At 41.2% G+C, this 27,209-nt stretch overlaps 1 protein-coding gene across 2 annotated transcripts in view; it reads left to right on the top strand.

Moving 5' to 3' along the window:
• Positions 1 to 27,209, top strand: part of FAM168A (family with sequence similarity 168 member A) — a 2,303,849-nt gene that overhangs the window by 935,977 nt on the left and 1,340,663 nt on the right. For both annotated transcript variants that reach the window (XM_044072210.1, XM_044072209.1), the window contains exon 3: positions 16,012 to 16,099. In XM_044072210.1, coding sequence (XP_043928145.1) covers positions 16,030 to 16,099 — 70 coding nt within the window. In that variant the 5' untranslated portion in view covers positions 16,012 to 16,029. The remainder of the gene's footprint in view (positions 1 to 16,011; positions 16,100 to 27,209) is intronic.

The raw sequence follows: 27,209 nt of genomic DNA, 5'->3' as shown, positions 1-27,209 counted from the left end.
CTTCCCTCCATCCATGGATTATGGCACTGGAGCCCTATGTTGGCTCCTTCTTGCCAGGATGGGCTCACCCATCCAATCCTGCAAGCTCCATCATGTAACTGAATCACTAATTTAGCCTCTAGTCACTTGGACCGTAGTCAGCACTTCACTCTTCTATACTAACAGAGTTGACATGTAGAAGTTAATTTGCTGAATTTGGGAAGTATCTATGATATCCTAAGGACTACTACAAGATGAACATGAGTGTGTAATTTGAATTCAGTAAATAAAGTTTTTAGTATTTTAATTTGGTGATTGCTTTATTATTTTACTGTTGTTTTAGTTACTTGATGTTGCAGTGGTATGGTTGCATTCTTACACTTAGCCATGATTTCCCTGTTAGTCAAGTATCTGGATTCATTTTTGCCTGTCCTGCATATCTGACACCACAGGAAGTTATCTCTCTGCTAGTTGTGTGTGCTTTTTTTTCTTATTTCAGTTTTACTGTTGTATTTTTCAATCCCTCATTTTTGATAACGTGGAGGGAGGTACATTAGATTGCCAAGTCTTGGGAGGTGGCAGTGAAGATAACTTAGACAGGTTATTGGCATACCATGCATCCTTAGCCCTTGTGTCATACCATTCCCATTGTTTGCTTTCTCATATTCATTGTATTGCTGTAACTGACTGGGTTTGTAGCATACCAGTGTACCATTCTACATTAAACATTAACTCTTGTTTTAGGCTGTGGTATGCAGAGACTTTCTTGTGAACTGGCGGGATCAACGTGTGCATGAAATGCCTGCAAATTGAAGCGAGAATTCTAGGGAGAGGCAAAAGTTAAGGTTAAGTAGCTTGAAATCACAGTGCTTAGGATATATTCCTGTTGTGCACCGAAAACAAGATAGATTTTTGGAGGGAAGCACAATGATGCTCGTACTGTGGAGATAAAAGTGAAGTATAGAGTATTTGGTAAAGATTATAAGGGCTGAGATCTTAATTTGTAAGAAATAGCTGGCATGTTCATTTCACCAGTGTTGTCGTGGCTGAGGTAGAAAGTTGAAGCTCTGCCTGCATATTTAGAATGTTAACTTGAAAAGCTAATGCCTGACTGGCATCCAAAGATCCAGTTTTAGGTAAAGTTTTATATGGTTTCAGATGCTAGACTTTTCTATATTCCATACCACATAAGAATATTGTCCCACAGTTTTACTACTTTTGAGAGAGAGACCGATTTAGACCACTGATATGATTTTAACTTCCTAGCCAGGAAATGGTTAAAGTGCTTGTTATAAGGTCACTAATTTGTCATAATACCTTTATACCTTGGGTACCCTTATGTGTATTTTGACACGGTTAATTGTACATTATGCAGGTATTACAAAATGTAGGGATCACCTCTTCGCTCAGTCTTGATGAGTTTCAAATTTGATTGACTTTTATTAGTGAAACTGAATGCAGTTCCTGTACTGTTTCAGACCCCATGACAGCATTGAGATTTTATATGCAGCCATGATTACCTAATAGACAGAAAGGATTCCCCTCATATCTTTAATTCTTTCATCTGCCATATGTAATCTATTGAATATTTCCAGTTGGAGACAATGTCAATGGTTGGTAAATGGCATAAATATCAGACTAAGATGTTTTACTAATTTTAGTATGAGTATTTGGGGGTGAGGTTTGTTGGGAAGCTTTAATATGTATGTAAAAATTCACTTAAAAGGGAGTAGGTGAATCTCGACATCCATGTAGAAAACATAGCAAAAGAAATACAATCGGAAAGATTCAATCTTAATTTCTTGTGAGACGTTGTCCTGTTCGATTCTCAGCTAGAGGGTCTTCTGTGTGGAGACATGCGTGAATGGGCGTACCTTCGTTGAAGGTTGTGCGTCAGGGCAGGCAACTCGGCACGTAAAAATGTACTGCCAATCATTAGTGGACCGGAGTTCCGCTGTGGCGACCCCTAACCGGGAAAAGCCGAAAGACACAACAACTTGGAGCATTAGCTGTCCCAGAGTACTACTAATTACAGAATAAAGTATGGGAATTTAAAGTATTTTCATATTTAAAAGTTATAATATACTTGGTGCTACCTTGCAGTAAGAGACCAGAAGTGAAGTACGTCTTTGATCCTATAAAAGGTAGTGTGAAGTGTTTTACAGCTTTTAAAGTTGTTCTAACCTCCAAGCACTGTTCTGTGGTGGTGAACCTTGGCTGCCGTTTTATGCCCTAACTCAAGACCAGAACTCAGCATAATTGCAAGGTTAAGCATCTTTCTTACATCAGAAATGTGATTAACAAGATTGCCTTTTTCACAGACTTGGAGGATAATCACAGTGCTCCATGTAGTGATGGTACCTACAACAGAACAGAGTTGGAAAGTTGTAGCAGTTTTAAAAGCTGTAATATACTCTGTACCAGTTTGCACCTTTACATGTTTCCCCCCTCTGTTACCCCTTAGAACAGCAGAGCAACTAAAGATCTACATCCAGTCAAGAGTTGTACTTGGTTTTCTGTAATTCATAGCCCACTAGTTATTTGTGCTTGAGATGGATGTCAGGATTTATCTCGCAAGCAGAATTGTTTTGACATTCATTTCTTGAACACAAGTATTTTTTATATAAACTTTTTTAGGACCCCCCCCCCCCCCCGCCTGCTTGCCATCAGGCTGCTGCCATTGCCCTTTTGTTCCCATCAACAGATGATTAATCTGTGGCACAGCCATCATAAAGGCAGTCGCGAGGGGAGTTTCTGCTTTGGCCATAACTGCACCACCAGGTAGCAGACATAAGAATCTGCACTGTTGCTGAGACATCCTATTCCCCCCCCCTCTGTGTGCATGCTGTCACTCACTCACTCACTCACTCACTCACTCACTCACTCACTCACTCACTCACTCACTCACTCACTCACTCACTCACTCACACACACACACACTTGTGCAAGCATGTATGCATGGGTATGTATTTACATACATGAAGGTTGCTGTTGCCAGATTGAGAAAGCCAGGTCCATGGCCATTGTTCTGTAAGCCTCTGCTTGCTCAGGAACAGTCAGCCAAACCATGACTCACCATTTCTCTACTCATAGGATAGGTGAGCTGGCATAAGCTGCTTATACTTATTGTTCCCTTCCTAGCTGTTCCACCTCACAAGTCTTTATTTAAACATGGGTCCTTTGGGCCATAGTCAGAGATGTATCCCTCTGTGATACAGAGCTGGGCTGTAATAGTTGAGAAGATTATGGATGCTGAACCTGAAGCAAGTTAGAACATACAAAGTGAAAGCTTTCCTGACACGAGGTTTAAGGGGCTTAGCCCTTGAAATTAAGGACATTTAGTCCTAGATCACATCAGTTTTCATGCCTACTAATCAAACCCATTTATTCAGGATTGCAGTCAGGGCATTATCCTTCTGTACCACAGAGCCAGTGAGGCTGTTTCAGTTTTCCGCTACTTTCCTCATTCTGCCTACCCATTCCAATAGGCTTTCTCTCAAACTTCATTCCAGATGTTTTGACTGCATTTTTCAAATTTTTCAACAGTTTGGCAACCTTTTCATTGCTCTTACTACATCTGGCATCTGTCCTCTAACAACACTGAGACAGGTCCATACAGTGGATATAAAAACTTTACACACCCCTGTTAAAATGACAGGTTTTAGTGCTATAAAAAATGAGACCACATTAAATCATTTCAAAACTTTTCCCACTTTAATGTGAACTCTAACCTGTACAATTCAATTGAAAAACAAATCCGTTGGAGGGAAAAATATAAAAAAAATAAACATACAATATGCTGGTTGCACAAGTGTGCACACCCTTAAACTAATACTTAGTTGTTTGTGCACACCCTTAAACTAATACTGTACTGTAGCACCTTTTGATTTAATTACAGCATTCAGTCTTTTTTGGGTACACACCTGCCGTCAGCAGTGTCATACTAACAGCAGTGCCTGCTGATGAAATGTTAACCACCTGAGGGGACAGATGTGCCCTGACAGCAAGTCTGTTACAGCTGATAGGACTTGGTTCTCCCCACCTATTTGCTGATGTACTACATGCTTCTGGTGCTGTCTGTGAAAATCCTTAGGGGGCCTGGTTTCCAGAGGAATGAGAAAACCAGAAAAGCTTGGATAAGATTCTTCATTTCCTTAACACTGATATGTTTTCTTTTCTCTTAGGATGACCACTGGCCTTGAACACTTGTGGGACCCATTCATGCACCCTAAGCCAGATCTGATCCATTTGTGTGGATACCCTGGGTAGGAGTGTGTGGGTAGAAAGGAAGTTCTGAAATGTTAGATTTGAGAAACCCACCATTGCATCTCTTTCTTCAGAAAGGACAAAAGGGGGATTTGGAAGCTGAGTGGGTCAGTGCTGGACAAAATAGACTTCAAGCACCATGGGGGGGGGGGTAAAGTGGAGAAATTCCCTTTGATGAGGACAACTCCCTCTAAGACATTTTATAATAGTGCTGGATGATGAGTAAGACCCATCTGGCTGAAGTGATGAATTTCCAAGCTAGGAGGAACAAAGTGAGTCTTTTGAAGGGGGGGCAGAAGATAGACTGCAGCTGATTTATCTGGAAAAAGGGTTTTCTCTGGAATTGGAGTACTTGGTAGGTTTTTCTTGGGCGGTTTTCTACCCTTCTGAATTGATGCCTAGTATATACCATAGACTGACATTTTGATTATCTGCTAAGAGATTACTAGCTAATTTATTTTCATTTAGGAATATGATTGCATAAAGAGATTTCCAGACAGAAGAGAAATTGGGATCTATCCAGTTAATGACTGTTTTGAGAATGGAGGCTTTAATATATGATTCAAGATCTGGGAAATTTATTCCTCCTAGTTCCCAGGGTCTAATATGATGATAAAGAGCTACTCTATTTCTTTTTGGAAGCCACAAAAATTTTAATAAAATTCTGTTAGTCATTTAATATCATTTTGCTGGGAAACATGGGAATGACTTGAGCAATATAATTGATCTTTGGAAGTAGTATCATCTTTATTAGTTGTAGTCTGTCCTCAAATTTTAAAAAGAATTTGTTCCATTTTTCTATTTGTAATTTTATAGTGGATAATATGTTTGTATAATTTGTAGTTAGGGTTGTATTTATGTTATCAGTGTTCCCACATCTGAATCAGATCTGACAGCTGAGGATTTAGGCCTAGATTTTTTGATTCTGCTTTTAGGTGTGAGTGGGACATCCAAGGGTTCCTCCATCTTGGTTTATAGGAGGAGCGTTAGATGTTGGGTCCCTAAGTATTTAAGGGAGAAAGTCTTGTTCGAAGAGTTTTCAAGACAAATGATTGGCAGTTACTGCAATTTCTGTAACTGTGTGCAGCCCCTAAGCAAAACATGCACTGGGAGTGTAGGACTTTATATGGTTTCTGCCTACCATAGGCATAATTCCTTCTTTTAGCAGACATTAACAAATCTTTTTTATAAAAGGAAATAAAAAAGAGGGTTTCCCCAACTGGGCACTTATCTGGATGAGTGTAGAGATTTGGTAGCAGCAACTACAAAGTGGTTAACAGACCAGTGGTAGTGAAGATCCTGCATTCAGACTGGTGGCAAGACAGTTTGAGAATTTCAAACTCATACACCTACTTAAGTACAACTACACCTACAGGCTGAGGTCATATACCTGACAAATGATGTGCGAGGAAGGTTTTGGCATTTGTAAGTGAGCCGGATGTCAGGTTACCTTGGGCAGCATAACCCATCAGTTCTGGAATTTTGCAACAGTGATTCAAGGAAAAACAAATGGTTGGAAACACCAAAGATGTTGGGTAGTGTTGGCATATAATGGTTTACCTGCCTTTTCAATGCTGGTCTGGCAAACTTGGGTGGTGGTCCCATTATTCTAAAAAGGAAACCGGAAGATGTACACCACTTCTCTGCCTCCCAAGGAAAGCCCATGTCAGAGTGCTGCTAAGGAGACTCCACCGGAAAAGGAAGCCTGTGATTCAGGAGGAGCAATGCAGACACCATCTTGACTGTGGAACAGTACATCGACTGTGAGTGGAGGAGTTATGTAAGTTAGCTAATCCTTTCTACATGCGTTTTGTGGACAAGACATTTGATTAAATTCCCTGGAGTGAATTACAACAATATAGAGGGTTATAAGATTTGTGCTGCAAACCATCCAGTCCCTGTAATTGTGAAGTGAAAGGTGTGTCCACATTGCTGGCGTCAACTTAAATATTTTCAGGGTGGGCACAGGACTCCAAATGCATGCCTTATTTCTCCTCTTGTTCATGATTTCCAAGGATAGAATGCTGAGGTACAGCCAAGGTATGGAAAGTACCCAGTCTGAGAATGTGTGGGTTGAGTCTCTTGTCTGCAGATGATGATGATGGCTTCTTGCCCGCAATGGACTTATCTCCTGTGTGCACTGGAGTGGTTCACTGATGAAGTAGCTAGGTGGAAAACCAGCATTGGTTCACTCCCAGTAAGTGAAGCTGGAGCAGCTACATCAAGTGGAAAAGTTTAGTATCGACAAGTTCACATTCACAAATGGTAGTAGTGGTGACTGGAACTGACCACTGGATGGCTGTAGTGCTGGCAGTACATAGCCCTGTTATGCAAAGGTTGGCTTTTTGTTGGCCATAAAACACATGAGTGTTGAGAAGGGGACTTGAGATTCTCTACTTTCAATGTTTCACAAGGACTGCAATGATCAGTTTTCAAAAGACTTTTATTTATTTGTTTTTTTACACTGACTGAATGTACATAATTATATAACAAACACTGATCAAATAAAAAAAAAATAAGTGTGATAAAATGGTAATCTAGCACAAACAGATGTTCTTCATATTTCACTGTTGCAGTTATTACATTTGGGTTATCTGCTTGCAGTAGCCCTCAGTTGGCCTGATTAACAAAATCTTGGGTCTTGCGTCGGTTGCTGTCCCTTCTTCCATGACGTCAGGTCATCAGGGGTATAAAGCATGCAGCCGACGCCATTACATCAGTTTTTCTTGCTGTGCGGTGCCCGAAGCAGAAGCAGTTTGCAAATGCCGGTCGGCCGACTCCTGAAATTTTCGTTTTTGAGTTTCAGAACCGAAGTCTTCAACTAAAGCGAAGTACCCAATTGGGGAAACTTTTTCTTGCTCCTTCCGATGTCAGTAAAAGTTAATAAATGCATTACTTGTGGAAAGCAAATACCTCACAAAGATTTTCATTCATACTATATTCCTTGCCTAGGCCCTGACCACGACGTACCTTGCTGTCAGTTTTGTGCTTTATTTAATCAGTGCACTTTCTGTCGTCGGTGTATTTTCACCTCTAAATATTTCGGTTCTCTGTTTAATTATCCAGAAATGTCGTCTGTTAAACATCTGAAAAAATGCAAAGACAGAGACAGGCTGCCGAGGTCCAAAGCTGCCGATGACACTTCTCCTAAGCCAGTTCACCGGTACTCAGTGAGGTGCTTTTGCAGCCCCTGATACCTGCTACTTCTGACTCGCAGGCCTCTACTGAGACCCATTCGGAGTCCAGTATGCCGCGAGATGCTTCAACTGTGGAACCTGTGGATGTCTCTACCTTGGATGGGCCCGGGGCTGCTGTGCAGGCACCGGCTTCTGAGGGTGTATTCAGGCCTATGGACTTGCATATTAAATCGATGCCTCCTTCTTCATTTAGGCCAAAATCTCGAACCCTGCCTAAGAAACCAACGCCTAGGCCGCATGCTCTGGTCTCTATGCATAAAAAAATAAGAAAGGCTCAAAAAAGAGGCTTAGGGATTTCTTACTCCTGCGTCAGCATAGGCCTTTAGCTATTCCTCCTGTACTAGACATTGTTGGTGATGCCTTTTCAGAATCTAGTTTGGCCCCTGATTCATTGCCTCCTGCTCCCAGAAAACCTGACGGATATTACAGGGTTCCTGATTCACACAAGTTCCTTTTTAAAAATCCTATTGTGGATCCAGAGACAATTTCACAGGAACCACAGGGCATTAAGGCTTCTACTGCTAAAAATCCTACCCCCTCTGATAGAGACTCCAGGGTGCTGGATAGATGGGGTAAGAAGGTTTACACTTCTGCAACCTAGGCCATTAGGGCTTTAAACTGCCAGTTTCATATGTTAAAGTATCAACAACATGTTATTGGATTGCTTAAACAGGAAATTATGTTGATTCCTGACTGTGCTGAAAATAAAGAATTACAGGATTTAATGCATTCTGCTGAACAGGTTGGAAAACATACTTCGCAATGTGGATTTGATTCATTAGAGGCCTCTTGCAGGGCTGCTGTTACTGGGTCTGTGCTCAGAAGGCATGCTTGGCTTAAGGAGCAATCTTTGCCTGATCATGTTAAAGCTAAATTGTTGGATGTCTCTTAAATCAGGACGGCCTGTTTGGCAACAAGGCTGAGGAAGTTCTTAAAAAGATGGAAGATAAAGCTAAATCTATGCAAGCTGTTAAATATTTCTTACAAGTTCAGCCTCCTAGATTTAGAAGGCACTGGCCCTCTAAAAATTGGTCCTTTCCAGCCCCTTCCAGATCTTGTCAAGCCAAACCCAGACACAGTAGAAACCCCAGGTTTCAGTGCCAAGGGACACACAAGACAAATCAGTGGGGGGTTTCCACACCAAAATCTGGGAGAAGTAAGACTCCCCCCTATGGAAAACTGTCTCAATGACTTGCTTTTAAAGCTTCCAAGCACTTCCCAACTGAATGCCCCTTTAGGTGGAAAGATTGGTCTGCAGGCCAAAAACTGGAAACTCATTACCCAGGACAAATGGATTTTAAATATAGTGTCCCAAGGATACAGATTTCACTTCCACACGTTGCCAACACCAAGTGGGTGGCCAGATCTACCCACAAATCAGTGGGCAGAGGCCCAAAATCAAGTACTCTCTCTTTTAAACTTGGGGGCTATTCAGTTGGTACCAAAAGAGGAAAAGGGACAAGGTTTCTATTTGAGACTTTAACTGGTACCCAGAAAAGGCAATACATAGCGTCCTATCTTGGACCTTTCTACTCTAAACACCTTTCTGCTGATTCCAAAATTCAAGATGCTGACTCTTCACCAGCTGCTTCCTATGCTAGGCAAAGATGCATGGTTGGCAACACTAGACTTGAAAGAAGCATACCGGTACATCCCTTTCAGGGAGTCTTGTAGAAGATACCTACGCTTCAAAGCAGGCTACATGCATTGTCAGTTCTCTGCACTGCCCTTTGGCTTATCTACTGCGCCCAAGTCTGCCACCAAAACAGGGGACTACCATTCACATTACCCCCTGCCCCCCAAATCTTAGCAACAGACACATCAGACTATGCATGGGGGGCTCACCTGGCAGGGAAGTGCATTCAGGGCAAATGGAACTCAAGTCAAATGCACCTGCACATAAATCAAAAGAAAATGTTAGGTGTACAGAATGCTCTGACAGCCTTCAGGGACCACATTCTTCCAGGACAACTAATGGTAAAGACAGACAACACCACTGTCATGTGGTACATAAACAAGCAGGGGGGTACACATTCTTACCCCCTCTGCAGACTAGCCATGGCATTGTGGAACACAGCCTTGAGCTACCAAGTGAATCTACAAGCTCAATTTCTGCCAGGAAAACAAAATACACTGGCAGACGCACTAAGCAGAAACCTCATGGACCCACACGAGTGGAAACTGGAACCAAGGATTTTCAACATGTTGACAAGCAAATGGGGGAGCCTAGATATGCACTTGTTTGCCTCCCCCCAAAACCATCAACTGGACAAATTTTGCATAAGGATTCGCCACAAGCTAGCTTGGAAAACGGATGCTCTGTCTTCAGCTGGAAAAACCTATCAGTTTATGCCTTTCTTCCTCTGCCTCTGCTCTTCAAGGTACTACTAAAGATCAAACAGGACAAGCCAAGGATGATTTTAATTGTACCAGACTGGCCTCGCCAACACTGGTACCCACTCTTAGGCAGTGTGTCACACTTGGCTCCATGGCACCTGCCTCAGACTCCTTCCCTGTTGTCTCAGCAGGAGAACCAGATTATGCACCCTTAGCTGCAAACCCTGAACCTAGCAGCCTGGCTAATTACCTAATCTCTCCTTTACCATCCCTCAGTAAATCAGTGATGGATATCATTTTAGAGGCAAAGAGGCCTAGTACTAGAAAATCTTGTGCTGCAAAATGGAAAAGATTTTGTGCCTGGAACCAATCTCAAGGAATGAACACAGCAGTGCCCAATTTACCTCAGATTCTACAATACTTGACTGAGATGCTTCATAAGGGCTTGTCCTTTTCCTCCTTCAAAATTCATGCCTCAGCCATTTCAGCTCATTATAGCACAGAGCCTCCCCTCTTCTCTCACCCACTGCTCAAGCAGTTCCTCATAGGGGCCAAAAATTTAAGGCCACCCAGGAGAGCTCCAACTCCAGCCTGGGATCTTAACTTTGTCTTGGAGAAACTCACTCTTCCTCCTTTCGAGCCAGCTGCTATTGCAGATTTAAAATTTCTTTCCTGGAAAACAGTTTTCCTTTTAGCAATCACTTCTGCAAGAAGGGTATCTGAATTACAGGCCCTTATGGCAGTGGAACCTTTCATAATCTTTCATGCGGACATGGTGTCCCTCAGAACCAATCCCTCCTTCATGCCCAATGTGGTATCCAGTGTGGCTCTTAAACAGTCCATTAATTTGCTTACCTTTTTTCCTAACCCACAGAACAAAGGGGAATGGATACTGCACTCTCTAGATGTGCACAGACAGCTTAGATTCTACTTGGACAGGACTAAACCTCAAAGGAAATCTGAACAACTGCTTGTGGCATTTGCTGCAGGGACAGAGGGGAAAGCTATTTCAAAACAAACCATTTCAAAATGGATAGGCCACTGCATTCATTTCTGCTATAAGCACCATGGAAAAACTATCCCACAGGGCATCAGACCCATTCAACCAGGGCTGCATCTACCTCTACAGCCTTTCTCAGGGGCGTCCCTACTAGGGACATCCTAGAAGCTGCTACCTGGAGTTCTGTACATACTTTCACCAAGCAATTATCATTTGCCAATTTTCTCTAAATCCAGAGCTACTTTTGCCACTGCAGTCTTGCAGGGCCTTATAGCTGGTCCTAATTCTACTTCCTCCCAACCTTAGCTTTGTGAATCTACCCAAATGTAATGACTGCAACAGTGAAACACGAAGAACATAGTACAGTTGTGTACACTTACCATAAATGTAGATGCTTGAGTGTATTCACTGTTGCAGTCCTGGTTACCCTCCCTCCAGCCCCCTTTCTTCTTCTTTTGGCTATGCCTCTACTCTCACTTACTATGCTCAAAAAGCTTTTTGGTGTATTTGCTTTTTTGTTGGAGATATATCCCTGTATTTATAGATTTAATTGCTTCCCATTAGGGGGACAGCTGACATCTGGGGCAAGAAAAACTGATGTAATGGCATCGGCTGCATGCTTTATACCCCTGACAACCTGACGTCATGGAAGAAGGGACAGCAACCGACACAGGACCCAAGACTTTGTTAATCAGGCCGACTTAGGGCTACTGCAAGCAGATAATCCAAATGTAATGACTGCAACAGTGAATACACTCGAACATCTACATTTATGATGTGTATACAACTGTACTTTTTTGGAGTACACCTGCCCCCCCCCCCCCAAAAAATTCTTTATGGACAAGTGTGGGTTTCTAAGGGGGAAATCAAAATACAGGTTTAAAGGACAGACTCTGAGCTATTAATGAGCCACTTCCTGCAGTCCAGGGTATAAGGTTTGATTGCTTCCACCTCTATTTTCATATAAAAGAGTCACTTAACCAGACTAAAAAAGAGGGACAGTGAGTTAAATGGCATACCTAATTAGCAAAAAAAAAACATGCAGAGTTTAAATGTAATTTGGGATAATTAAGAGATGGTACAACAGGACAAGTGTTCTGCAATTATGTTAAATTGCTTGGTGCTAGTTTTGAGAATTCTTATTCTGGGCATACATAGGTCCACAATCTTACCACAACACCTGTTAGTACTCCGTAAGTTAGATAGGTACGATCCCTTTAAGTCAGAATATGTGAGCTGTAAAATTGTACATATTTCCCATTTTCAGCATGCAGACAGTGGTGAGCTCTATAGTGCTTGCTAACAGTTAGTGTAGCTGAACAGAAATAATATTAATGAGTTTAGCAACAAGAAAGAATGGTTGGAGTGAGACCAGAAAAGGGATTGTAGAGCGCTGACAGAATACACAGAAGTTAAGACACTTCAGATGACTTTTAATAAGAGGTGAGGTAGGGGAGTGGAACATGTATGATAAGTCGGCAATTTTCCTATCAGGAAAAGACTCGAGAAGGAAGCATTAGGGGGAAAACTACATAAAAGCTTTGTGGAGGGGTTGATCTTTCAAAAAGCTCCTGAATTTACTGGTTTGTGTTTTGTATGTTTGCATATATATATGGGTCTACTACGATTTACACTTACCTGAAATCCAAAATGCTGAGACGAGTCCACTGAAAACTGATTACATGGAAGCAACGAACGGCGGACACTTTAAACAGGGAAACTAACCACTTGGCCACCAGGGCAAAAACAACAAAAAAGCTAATTCAACCCATGCAAATGGGTGGCTTTGCCCCCCACACCCCCCAACTAAATATACCAACTCCGAGATCGCATTATACTGGGGAAGAGGGCAGAGTTCACCCTGGTGGCCAAGCGGTTAGCTTCCATGTTTAAAGTGTTGGTGGTTCGTTGCTTTGATGTAATCAATTTTCGGTGGACTCATCTCTGCGTTTTGAATTTCATATAAGTGTAAACTTGGCAAATTGTAGTAGACCCTATATACTCACACACACACATACACTAGCTCGTGCGCATGTGTGTGTCTTTTCTGAATTTGCTGTATAAAAATCATGATCTTATTTTTTCTCCCAATTAAGATTTGAATCTTGCAAACAGGATACCTATTGATTATCTACCCCAGTCACCATTTACTGCATTAGATATTTCAAAGTGAGGAATGTCACCTTAACAGTTAACCTTTAACTAGTTACAATTAAACTGAGTTATCTACACTTCCTTTGTACATTTTAGTCAGGGAGTTTACTTTATAGCACATCTCTGGCCAACAGTATGGAACAGTTGTGCCCACAATGCAGGTATGAATGCTCAACACTTCTCTGCCTCCACCATGTGAAACAGAGCAAACATATTCATTTTGTCAAGATGTGCAGTACGGATAAGTGCAGCAAAGCAACCTCTTGTTACTAGATGTCCATCCCAGGTCTTCTCTTCATTCTTTTTGCTTTACCTTTTTTTGTGGGGGGAGGGTGAAGGGGTTTTATTCTTTTTGACCCTACACTGCCTGCAAGCAATTGGTCAAGTTATTTATTTCCCACAGGCCAAGAGCCAATCATGCAACTATCTGAATTTCTTCTATTATGTTCTATCCTCATCCCTTGGTGGTTGACGTGGGGGCCTATGTATCCATGTCACAATGACATTGGTGAACAAATCAGGCATCGAGGGGATGATTAGGGTTTTAACAAGCAACATCCCTGAAAGGATTAGTTATATTGGTAGCAGCATAAGAACCAAGTGTGTTAAGATGATGAATACTGTAGCTAGTAGATGTTAACTGCGGGCTAAGTGATGTCACATTTGGGTCCAGCTTGCAGCACAACCAGCAACTACCTAGTGGGAAGCTAAATTGGATGACTAATGAAAACTGAGCCAAGCTTGTAACACCTTACAGTTGCACAAAAACATATATAAAAAGTCACTGCCCAGCACTAGAGTAACTACTGTAATGGCATGAATCCAACAAAACTCTTAAATTTTCCAATAAATAACTGTTACAGAAGAATAAAACCTCTACTAAAATAGAGAACAATCCCCTAGCAATTTTGTAGTAAACGAACAGAACTCATTACCCTTGAACAAAGGAAAGTCATCAACCCAGCCATCTTCAAAAAGATATACAAATTGATATCCCATCTCACCAGTCCACAAACATGACCCAAATGTGACATCACTTGGCCTGCAGTTAACATCTACTAGCTACAGTATTCATCATCTTAACAAACTTGGTTCTCATGCTACCAATATAACTAATCCTTTCTTCCTTTCACATTCTCCTTCCATGTTCCTCTTTTGTAGCACACTCATCTCAACTTTTCTACTAATTACTTTATTGAGGTACTTGATCGACTTTCAGTTATACTTGGCAACGTTCACCTGCTTTTCATGTACTACTACTGATCACATTTCACTCAGCCCATTTCCCCATACAGAACATGTTTCATACATCTTTTTAAAGGCTTTTACTCCTTTTGATTTGATTCATGATGCTTTCTTTCTTTCTTTCTTTCTTTCAAATGTGGTACTACAATTTGATTTTAATTTCTTAAGTACAGATTGATTCATTTTGTTTTAAACTTCCAAACATTGTCATATATTATTGTTACTCCTTCAGTGGTTATTAAATTATTTTTCCGCATTTTCTACATACTCCCTGAAAATGAGCAGCTATACACACACACATACATACATATGTGTGTGTAAATCATTCAGGCAGCACTCAGGGATGTTTCTTGTTAAAACCCTAATCATCCCCTCGATGCCTGATTTGTTCACCAGTGTCATTGTGACAGCCTGCCATGTCATGCCCCTGCATGAGTGTTCCCTCATGCTACTGAGGACTTCTGTCGCCAGCGTGATAGGCCAGGCTCACATCTCTAGTTACATTTGTAGGCTAGTGTTTACATGTGGTAAAACAACTATCTGGTCACTAGTCTCTTGTCATTTTCCAGACCCTCGACAGTTTTGCCAGCACCTGAGCCACTAGACGAACTCTGCTCACAGTCAGAACTTTCTTTCCCTCAATGCCACTCAGTCAGGCTATGTCCTCCTGACAAGTCCTGCTCATGCATTTATAACCTCCTGCCATCCCTATCAATGAGCATGCCACCCTCAAGTGATCAGTTTCATTCTTCTCTGGCCAGCTCTTCAGCAACCAGGCTTATTAGATGAACCCAGGTCAGCTAGTTTGCAGTCAGGTCTGCATCCCTCTGCTTCGTGGTGCCAGCCTTAATAAAGGTTGTTTGTAATTGTTGTGTAACTGATATGAAGCTTTATATTATATAGAGAGTTTTTAAAATTATTTAAAGTAAAAGAAGAACATTTAATAGAATTTTGGTATAAAAAAATGAAAGCAGTTAAGATAAAGTGGTACTAATGTATCACTAAGCTAAAAATAAACACATGCATGGGCATGCATGAATACAGTATGGGCAAGGTCAGAATAATCTTTTTTGTGCAGGCAGGAGTACAAAATAAGAACATTTTGTGTGATATATGTATGCATTTAAATCTTGTACAAAAAAGTAGATTTTTAACTTCTCAAACTGGTCCTTATTTGGATTGAAAAGGTCATGGATTAGTAAGTGAGGAGCTTTGATTGTAGCATAATTGATAATGGAGTGTACACTTCTGCTGTTTCATTCACAGTTGTGATTCTGTCTGCATCATGAATTTTAACTGCTTTCCCAATATCCTCTGCTGCAGCTTGAACAGACAATGACAAATGCTATTTTTGGTTTCCTTGTTCAATATTGGTGAAGCTTCAGTGCTGCCGAGGTACATGGAGCGGATTCACACTTGAAACCCGGTACCAGTTTGACTGATACTACTTTTATTAACAGTTTGGTTATGACTGTTAAAGAAGATACTGCTGTCAGCATTAAATACCACATTTACGAAGATATTGTTTTCATTAAACAAGTCTCTGGCATCTTAACATTTAATTGTACAGGCTTTGTTTGGTGTCTGCTTGTTAATAAACCTCTAGACTTATGGATGTGGTAGCTACTGTTTCTGCAGAATACAAAGTCTGATTTATTTACCATTTTTGCTGGTACTTTTTACTGGTTATATATTTTTTAATTCATTGTATGCAGAAAATAAATGTTATACTGTAGAACTATGGGCATAGGTACTGAAGTAGTTGCATTACTTTTATAATGCTGTGATGACAGAGTTGTATAGCACTCATTTTTTGAATTGTTTTCTCCACAGGGTTCTTGATCTTCAAAGATGAATCCTGTTTATAGCCCCGTCCAGCCAGGGGCTCCCTATGGAAACGCTAAAAATATGGCCTATACAGGTAACAATGTCTCTAGTTAATTGGCTTACTGATGGTGTTATTCTGAAACTTTAGCCAGAACAGAAAACTGAGACCAACTGTTCTCTTCCTTTCACTGTTTATTGTTAAAATGCTGCTGTCTAGGTGAAAGGCCGCGAGAAGAACAGAAATCAGAAATTTACCAAATTGTTCTCCTTTTCTTTTTACTATTTGTTTTTAAAAGTTTTGCTACCTAGATGAAAGGCAGTAGGCAAGACAGTATTTTAGGTGCTTTCTTGTGTGGATTAATTAATGTTGGCAACAGATTTATTAAGGCTATCATCATCATCTGCATGGTTGTATGGATTGCACTTGCACTGCAGTCTAATTTGGCAACTTTTCGCTTTAAAGCCAGTTGTTAGCAACATGCATGTATTGCACAGTAAGGAATAAATCTGTTACACTTTATTGCTTTGTGCTACTGTTCGTCTATGAATTGAGAATGTGTGATGTATCATAAAATTTGCATTGTGACAAATTTTCCTTGCATTAAAATGGAAGGCACTTGCATCTCATTTCACTGTAAAAGAAGGTATGGCATACGAATCCCTTGCTGTACTACACAGGGAACGTCTGACTCATAAAAGTAAGGACTGTAAAATGCTGTAGTTGTACTTCTATGTGGCAGGGAGAGACTTCTTGGTGATTTTTCCCCAGGATTTACCTCTTCTCATGTTCCACCTACTTATCTGGTTTCCTTGATCCCAGTAGGCATGCAGATTCCTTATGTACCCAGTGCTGACTAGAGGAGTGCAGATGATATAATGAGATGTAGAAGTGTCTTGTTCCAGTCTGTTATGTTATGCACAGATTAATTGAGCAATCTACTGTAGTGTTTTAAAGCTTTGCCAGTCACTAGGGCACTGCCTAGCATGGGAGGAGGTAGTAAGGAAGTTTGTATTAGGCAACTAGTACTGTGTTAACATTGACAGTAGGGAATCTACCATATACATGGGTGGTGGGAAGGGTTTACCTTAGACTTGTGTATACTCAGTTAACATTGCAGTTGTTTGGAGGTGATTAGGTTGTTGCTTGAATGTCAACATTTTGTCATATGTAGATGTTGTGGGAGGTAATGACAGTATGTAGCTAAGCAAATGTTTTTCCTTTATTGCAATATTTTGATAATTCCACCAAATCCTGTTGCTTATCTAAGAAGGAGAACCTTTAGTTTGTGATCTCAAGCATCAACAGTGACCATAACATAATTAGCCTTAATCCTTTTTGACCTAGCTGAGATGTCCCTAATTTTGGTACTCACCAAGCGTTAACACTTTCACAAGCTTATTACAGATCCCACTGAAGTATGTGTCTGTCTGTATACACAGTATAGTCACCAGTTACTAAAATGTTTTGGGGAGGGGGGGGTTTCTGGGTCACAATATTTTCCTTATGAGTTTTTGAGACTTGCTTATTGAATATATTTCTTTTAACTCCATTTATTGTCCTAGACTTTCCACACTGCCACTGTATGGTGACAGTTAATATTTGATTTAATGTGGTCACTGAGATGCTAACATAATTTGTCTAGGGTTTTGGTTTTGTTGAACCTGGACTGGCTTATTTATTTACTTAATGCATTTGTTAACCGGTGAAGTCCAACTTGGCACCTTTTCAAGGGAGGCCCAGTTTGAAAAGCCCCACAGGTATTAGGACACCGTTTGCTAATAAATCATAGGGGTTGTAGGGCCATTAGCCTAGTAACCCTCTGTGAATCTGTAAACAGAGCCCCTCTTCAAATGCACCCTAGATGAATGGATGTGTGACTGCAAATTCACTCCTGTTGTGGCAGCCATGTCCCTCTTGGACAGAGAAAGTTGATATCAACTGCCGTAGACCCTTTCCTCTGCAAACTTTCCTCACCTAACCACCGACAATTAGGGCAACTCAGGATAAATATGGCTAGGCTTAAAAGAACCAAGTAAGCTTCTATGAACCTATGAACCTATAGTTGTAAGTACAGCAAATGAATGTGTTAGCAATTAAGGTAATAAGAATATTTGAGTATAACAGAACATTTACACTTAAGATCGTGAATAGTAATAGAGCAGGGCTGTATTAAGCTAGTGTTGCTGCAAAGCTACAGTTGTGTACATAACTCAGATGAGAGCTGGGATTTGGAGTACCTTTATAAAAAAACTCAAAACAAATGGAGGAGGCCCAGATCTGCTAGTATAGACCTCGGCCTAAAATAGGTCCGAAGAAATGGCACAAAAGGGAAAGTAGACCTGTATCCAGAAAAGGTCCTAGACCTTTTAGAACTGAGTGGTATTTTAGTACCAGTAAAATAGACAGGACAAGTATACCCAACCAAAAATGCTCAGTAGAGTATCTCTCCCTGCCTTATGAGTCAGCCAGCATCCCGTTGAATCCCCACAAAATGTGTAGTAGACACTCCAAGTAACCAGTAAACAGAAGTTAGAGTCTCCGTCCTTTATTATTGCATCCAAGCACTACTTAGTATTACAGAAGATTACAGGGTTCAGTCACTGATTTTATTGTATAGTAAATGGGAGTGGCTAGGGCTGGTAGCCAATTGGCGTGTGTAACTGTGTAAAAGTGGGTTGAATCCTTTATTCAAAGTCGTTGCACTCCCATTGGATTATCAGAGAGATCATAAACCACCAGTCAGAGTTGATACAATTCCATCTATAGTTTAAATAACTTTTGAGTGTTCAGTCACTAAAATGCAATGAGTAAAATGCAATTTGAAAAACAGGAGTGTCCACAAACCAAAGTAATTTAATTCACATGTTAAAAGTGTCAGATGGGTGCCTAAGTTAAGTTACATCCACTAAACATTTGCGGTGCTTTCAAATTTCTTCAAGGATGCAGTCATACTCTAATGGGAAATTTCAATAAGTTTCTTATAGGTTTTTAACAAAAAATTAATAATTGTAGAGATTCAAGTTAATAATCAAAAGTGAAAAGAGTGAAACTGTTAAATATGAAGAACCTCAAATCACTTCAAATGAATTACAAATAAAAACTAGAGGTAAAAAACAAGTAAATTAATTAGATGAGAAAACCTACCAGTAAAAAGTGAAACTGGGAGCAAAGTACAGTGGAGATAAAAGATGGAATCTAACATTCCAGAATTTAATCAAGAACTGTAGTGGAGATGATAGAAAAAATAACATCTAGTACTTCAAAATTTAAGCAAAGGCAACAGAAAACCTTAGTCCCAATCTGTAAGCTGAGCCAGTGCTGCGGAAAGCTAATGTGAAAAATGGTCTTAATCCTTAGCGATATTTATAGTGGTCTAGTTTTCTGAGGTTGAGGATTGGGATGATGGACTCTCTTGTATTCAGTCTGCTTTTTATGTAGGAAAAAGTCAACAAACTAAAATCAAGAGTGGCTAAACAACTGCATGACCTAATATACCTCACCCTTTCAAACCCACTTGCTGTGCATGCAAAGCACAATGCAGGGCACAGTGTCTTCAAATTCCACATCCTCAACCATATTCCTAAAAACCCATTGGATTGTAACCACAAGGATGTACTGGGGAAAAAAAGGAACTAATATGGCAGATTCGTCTAATGCCCCAGAAAAAAAACAAGTAAGATGATAATGAGAGATGTGTTGGTTTTAAGTTGAATAGTTGCAGATCTTCTTGTCAGTCAGGTATACCTTTATCTAGGTTTTCAATGTAAATTGATTTAAATGTAAATTACTTGATTTGAGGCTTTTTAGGTATAGTCTTTAGAATGTCTGTATATGAAGTGTAGGTCTGTGTTTGTGTGCGTCTTTATAGATGAATGCATTTTCATGGGGAGTGGACTCCTGAGAGTTTAGCCACAGTGCTTAAATATATTTGCATCTCTCAAAGGTATTTAAAGCCAGCTGAAAAAGAAGTGCATTTATTAGCTAGTTCTTGCACTTCTTTAGGTAACTGTTGCCTATCAAATCTTTGGTTAGATTATGACATGCCTCCATGCATTATCTAAAGTAAGATTTTTCCTACGTTAGAATATAATTTAGATAAATGATTGCGACTACTCAAAAACAAATTTTACTAGTTTTAAAGGACAACAAATGTGGTACATTTTGTAGAAAGGTTTATTTTTAAATAAATTGTGTTCTGCCTGATTATATCTCCCCTGATGTATTACTACTGATCAGAAATTTTAAAAAGTATATTGAAATAGATGGATAAAACTGTGGGCATTGTGATGTATGTCCATTGGGTGGGAAGATATGGGGGAGGGTAACTGAAGTTTAATTATTTTCAAGGTTGATCTAATCAAGCGTCACTAGTTTTAAGAGTGCAACAGGAACAGAGTAGGTAGGATGACTGAGTCTGGCAACTCTGTCATCGAATGTTTGATCTCTTTTCCTTACCTCAAATAATAATGCTATTCCTCAACTCTCAGTACTGTGTTAATAGATGAGATGAAAGTATAATGTTTCTAATGGTTTAACTGCCTGATTTTATTAGAGAATGGATTTTATATTGGTAGAAACTGACCATGTGGGACTGGCGAGTATTGGAGCTGTGTAAGTGTTCGTTGTAAGGCTTTTACTGTACTGATGTGGCATCTGCCCCTTAATATTGCCACTGGTGACAATGGACCTGTGTGGGACTAGCTACATGATGTGGTACAGAGACTTTCCACATTGCTGCACTCTGTCTGTCCTGCACTCTTAAGAGAAATCTGCTGTCTGTCACAGACAGATATGTAATACTGTTTTGTAACCAGAAGCTAGTCTGTGTAATGTGTTCCATAGTCAAAATACTTCAACCATAAGACTAGGGTTCATCACAAAGATGTCATTACCTGTATCCTGTGCCAATGAAAATGAGTGCAGTATGACTCCCCTTTGCAAAATTTTAAATTACTGGCTGTACCCAGTGCTCTGGGAGTTGTGCTGTAGAGTGCATTTTGGGGCGTCAGGAACAGCCTTCCCACAGTAAACCACGTCCAGACAACCAGTCCTAAGCAGTCTCTTGGTACTTCCAGTGAGGCTTGGTAGCTTGTAGTTTTATACTAAGCCAACAATGAAATAAAAAAAAATAATCTTTGAAGGTAATAGTTCAGAAGTTTATAGTAAAGTTAGTTTTGGTGAGACGGATCGAATATCATTAGCTTAAACTATGTACTTAAAAGGAAGGAAAGGGAGAACTGAATTGTGATGATGTTTAGACAGGCATAGTTCAAAGTTTGTAGCCAGAGACTCCTGGAATGATTTTACATGAACCCATCCATTCATATAAATGACATTGGGATGTTACAGAGGTTTTATAGTATCTGATATGCAAAGGAGGTTTGTTACATGGGTGAGGGAGGTGCTGAATTTATCTCCAAATAAGGACGTATTGATATTTTGGTGTAAAAATAGAAGTTATGTTCTTACCATAACGTTCCATGTTAGTTGTCTTCTTCTCGCCTTCTTCTTGCTGGATGGGTTCGGAGTCGACCTCGGCTCCGACTCGGCCACTCTAAAGCTCGAGAGTTGGTTCCACCGGCTCGAGGCTCCCCTTATATCCCACAATGCTAGGCGAGAGTTACCTCAGATCTCGTTTGTAAGCTAACCCCAGCTTATAATAGTAACAGTATAACTGTAAACAGAGTCCACCTCTAACAACAGGAAGAAAGAAGGGTGACCTACATCCTGAACCAGGAAATATGCATAATAGCATATGTCTAAGAAAGAGGTGGTAGAAAGAGAGGTCACAATCACAACTCCTCTAGGTCTGTCCAGGCCAGGGGGAAGGAGGGTGGGACGCAAGAAGAAGGAGAGAAGAAGACAACTAACATGGAACGTTATGGTAAGAACATAACTTCTATATGTTAAGTTGTCTATCTCGCCTTCATTCTTGCTGGATGGGACCGCGTCCCTAGCACCTTGTCCCTTTTGATGTCTAATTTCATATACAAGGGAAATCAAAGATGTTAGCCATCTGGATAATGATACCTTTGAAACTGAAAGTCCCTTTCTGCTTTCCGCATAGGAGACAAACAGCTGATCAGATTTTCTGAACTGTTTTGTTCTATCCAAGTAGTACCTCAATTGACGGTGAACATCCAGGCAGTGTAATTTTTGTTCAGACCTATTGGAGTATTCTGGAAAAAAGACAGGTAGATCAATGCTTTGATTTAAATTTGACGTCGAGACCACCTTAGGCAAAAAGGACGGGTTAGTTCGTAAAGATACTCTGTCCTTATGAAACAAAAGATAAGGAGGACGACAGCTGAGTGCTTGAAGCTCTGAAACTCTTCTAGCTGATGTAATAGCTACCAGAAAAAGAGTCTTCCATGATAATAATTTTAAAGAACAAGAGACTGCAGGTTCGAAAGGGGGGAGAATCAAAGAAGCAAGAACTAAATTTAGGTCCCAAGGAGAAGGAGGATTTCTTATAGGAGGTCTGAGAAGAAAAACTCCTTTCAAAAAGGCTTTGCAAAGCTTGTGGGACATTAAGGCAGATTCAGAAATACCCACATGAAAGTTAGAAATAGCTGCCAATTGAACTTTAAGTGTAGAGGGAGATGAACCTGCATGGAAGAGTTCAGCTAGAAAATCAAGGACTAATTGGATGGAAGCAGTGAAAGGATCTATGTCCTTTCCTTGAGCCCAATATGTGAAGCGTTTCCACTTACTCAAATAAATCTTCCGAGTGGAAGATTTATGGGAAGCTATCAAAATATCTCTAACAGAGTGAGATAATTGAGGAAGCCTGGCTAAGGTCCGATGCCACTCACCCCCTCGGAGCCGACGAGGGAAGTCCGGCGCCGAGATTCTTCCAAGGAAGAAAACGGAGCCGACGACGGAGCCGAAGACAATTGTATCGGCTCCAACGCTATCACAGTCTCGGTTCCGACGCGACCCGGCTCCGAGCTCAAGAGAGTCGAAGGAGGAATATGTTGATGGACCGGGGCAGGCATCGACTGATGAGTCGGGCTCTGAAGCATCTGGGCCAGTGCCTCGGACTTAAGAAGTCGACTCACTACCCTCTGAAGGTCATGATCCGACAGCCTCGATGACCTAGAGGAGTGAGATCTTTGGCTCCGTTCAGACAGCAGGGGAGATCCTGGAGCCGAATGAACGGAGCCAAGAGATGGTGACCTGGACCTCTTCCTAGTTGTCGGCTCCGAAGGTCTGGTCGGAGCCGACACGGGAACTTCTACTACCTCGGCTCCGGCCGGAGCCGAGGGAGCCACAGAAACTGTGGACTGAGACTTATCGGCTCCAGCCGGAGCCGATGAAGGCAGAGGTTGAGAAACCTTAGGTCTCGGCTCAGTTGTCGGAGCCGAAGACCTAGATGCCTTAGAGGGCTTCCCTGTTGAAACAGATAGGGAATCCTCTGGCTTGAGTAAGCCTCTTAATATCAATTTATTTTTTCTTTCCTGCAGGACCCTGGGGCTGAAGCCATGGCACACAGCACAGGAGTCCTGCAGGTGCAAAGGCCCCAGACAGTAGACACAAGAAGTGTGAGCGTCTGTCAGAGACATTTTCTGACAGCACGCATCACACTTCTTGAATCCGGAGACCTTTGCTTCCTTAGACATTTTTTTTTTTTTTTTTTAAAACAGGTGTAAACAAACACACACACAAACACACTAATTACACCCTGTCAAATTTAAATTATAATAAAAACCACTAACTAGGATTTTTAAAAATAATACACACACTCCACTAGGGAAGAGAAAAGGCCTGTAGGCCCAAGGGAAGAACCTAAAGTTCTTGAGGGAAAAAAACGGGAATTTTTTAGAAGGGGATAAAAATTTCTCTAAACTAAGGGAAATAAGTAAAAATATTAAAATTAAAGGGGTTTTGATAGACTAAATTACACAAGAAAAAGTCACTTACCAAGAACCGGTAGAAAACCAACCTCGATAGCTTAGCGGCAAACGAGATCTGAGGTAACTCTCGCCTAGCATTGTGGGATATAAGGGGAGCCTCGAGCCGGTGGAACCAACTCTCGAGCTTTAGAGTGGCCGAGTCGGAGCCGAGGTCGGCTCCGAACCCATCCAGCAAGAATGAAGGCGAGATAGACAACTTAACATCTAAGATTTACTGATATTTTCCTGTAGAACTAGGTCTTTGGAATAGGCATTTAACTGCAAACATTGAAAAGGAGGTTGCAGAGAGCAGGGTTTGACATAACTGAGAAGGCAAGGTACAGATCCCCTTGCAGAAGTCTGTAAACCACAGAAGATAAGGACAGGGTTTTGCATATCCAAATAAGATAAGTTTTATAACCTTGGATTCTTTTAATTGTAAAATGATATGGTCTTTGTAGTTTGGAATGTTTAGAGCTTCTTCTTCTTCTTTCGGCTTTTCCAGGTTAGGGGTCGCCACAGCGGATCACCTGTCTGCTCATGTTTGGCAGTGGAGTTTTACAGTGTCGAGTTGCCAGCTCAGCGCTTAACCTTCCACAGAAGGCACACACACACACACACACACACACACACACACACACACACACACACACACCTAGGGCCAGTTTAGTGTCCAATCCACCTACACCATGTCTTTGGGATGTGGGAGGAAAGCGGAGCACCTGGGGGAAACGCACGCGACCACAAGGAGGATATGCACACTCCACACAGAAGGTACCCCAGCTGAGGATCGAACCAGAGAACCTCTTGCTGTGAGGCGGCAACACTAATCGCTGCTCCACCGTGGCCTCCCCATTTGGAATGTTTAGAGCTGTATAAGCTAAATGGAGCTTTGTGTTCTACAGTGTTATAAATACGGGCAGTGTAAAGGGCATTTGGAACTGATTTGGATCTGTATGAGACCCCATGGCTGATGAGATGAGAGAAGTAGAAGGATTTTTCTGTCAGTATTGGAGTTACGCCGATTTAAGGACAGCTTGCTGTCTTTTAAGTTCCTAAATCTTGGATTGGTGAGCCAGCTTTTAAGGTGAATTCCATTTATGTAATATTGTACAGGAGGACAGGAGTGCTCCCATTATGAAAAGGTGACTGTGTTACATTTCTCTGCATTTAAAGTATGATTACAGCACCATTTATTATTAGTGTGATCAAGATCTTGTTGGACTATTAGTGAGTCTGAATAAAAGTTTAGAATGATGCCTGGTTCACAGTTTGTGAATTTAGTTAGCTAAAGGTTATTAGCATTTGTCTGCACATCAGAGAACTAACTTCCAAATAGGAGACGTCCCAGGACAGAACCTTGAGGAATGCCAGTATTTCAACTTCGCCATTTACTTGGATTTGTGTGTGTTATGTTTTATAGCCAGTCAGCAGTCCAGTGATCTGCAGATGGATTGATGTTTAGTTGGGTTAAGTTATTTATGATGCCAGGGTGAGGAATATTATCAAATGCTTTATCTAAGTCTAGATAACCAGTGTAGACAGGAACTCTGAACTGGAGTGTAATTCTCTTGTTTCTCCAAGTCAAAAGCTATTAGGATATGGTTGGGGAGATTCCTGTGAGTCGTCATGCTTCAGACAGACTAAGGTAGTTAACTCTGACATTTCTATTGAATGTCTTTTGGAAGTCTGTCCTCATGGGTGCTGCAGTGGGCAGTTAGTGCAGGTGTCACTTTACCCTTACTAAATTCCATATAGGTCTATTGTGATCCTCTGCTCTGGTCATTGAGGCCCTGACCTCTAACATCTAGTGACCAGCTGCACTTTGCTTATCACCTCATATGTGGATTGAGCCATCATGTCACCCCTGTTGGTGTTTAGGATAGAGGTTTCCCCCTTCCTTTCAGTCTTCCCCTACAGAGGGGATTCTTTAGGATTCTAAGAACCTTGTGTCAGAGAGCTATGGATAATGAGCTCTCCCTTCCAGACAATCCCACCTTTGGGGATTCGCTCAGATTGATCAAGTCCACCATGGTCTGCCCTGTGCTATCTGCCTTGAACTCATAAATAGTTGAACCACTTTCTGGGAAAGAAAGTTGAGGAGCTCTGGATGTCTTCCCTCCCCTGGAACTTGTCCTAAACTGTGCTTCTAAATCCAACGTCCTTTATAAACTCTTAGCAGAATGGAATGACATTCTTAACATCCTAAGGGTAGATTCCTGTTTGATCTCTTTGGTCATACCTAGGTCTCTGAGACCATGGTACTTTTCTGTTTTGTTGTCAGAGAAGGAATCCAAGCCTTCAGACAAGGGAGGATTTTCTTCTCTGCCACCTTGGGCCATTGATCCCTTAACTACTTGGTCCAGTTCATAGGTAAATGTTCATTATTTAAATCACTGTTGGCAGTAGCCATAGCTGTATGGCTTATATCTTGCCAAGGATACAACAGGTGGCCAGTCTTCCAAGGCTGTGGGCCACCTCCTGACCTACAGGCATCCAGGCCGCTGCTGGCACGCGCTCCTAGGTGCCAAAACCATTAGTACTTTATTGCCACCTGATAGAATGCTCCTTTTGTGGGTATCACAGGACCAACAGTTGGCTAATGTTCTTCAATTGCTGGGCAGATGAAGTTCCCTTTAGGAAAATCTTCCACAAAATAAATATTTCTGTGAAAACTGTTACTGAATTTTATGGGAACATTGTTTTTAGCTAGGTTCTGTTTTTCTCTTGAGGTGATCTGGTCTGACAGACCGGCTTCTATTAACATTTGTTGTTGACGTCTAATTGAAGCACTTTTTGTGTAAAAGAAACTTGTGCTTAATTGAAGGTATTTAAAGGTATTTACTATTTATTAACAGGGTCTAATGTGTTTTGGGAGTGTCATTCTGTACTTTGCTAGTGAACACTACTTTTGACCACTTATCTGTCACTAATTTATTTGAGCTGCGTTGCAGACAATTATTTTTCCCCCCATCAGAACCATAGAACAGTATACCAGTCCTATGGTTCTACCTTCCTCCAGTCCCAAGAATGAGAAAACTAACAGCAGCCTCAGCCTGTGCCTCTGCTGCGGGTGGGTGACTGCTGTCTGTGGCCCTTTCTGAATCCTCGGACCATTCACTTTTTTCTTGGCTCCCTCTGGTGCTGTCTGTTCAGCAACTTAAGACAGTGGGTCAGATATTTCCTCTGCAGCTGTTCAGGTGCCCTGACCAGGCATGGGGAGGGTCATTGTTGTCAATACCTGAGGATTGGGTCTCTGAGGAGGGGCGGGTAGTGCATCTCTGAGTAGCTGGTGTAAGAATTCTGCA

This window comes from Protopterus annectens, chromosome 5.part0, assembly GCF_019279795.1.
Source record: "Protopterus annectens isolate FY-2018-M chromosome 5.part0, PAN1.0, whole genome shotgun sequence".
NCBI lineage: Eukaryota > Metazoa > Chordata > Ceratodontiformes > Protopteridae > Protopterus > Protopterus annectens.
This window is presented reverse-complemented; position numbering and strand designations above follow the sequence as displayed.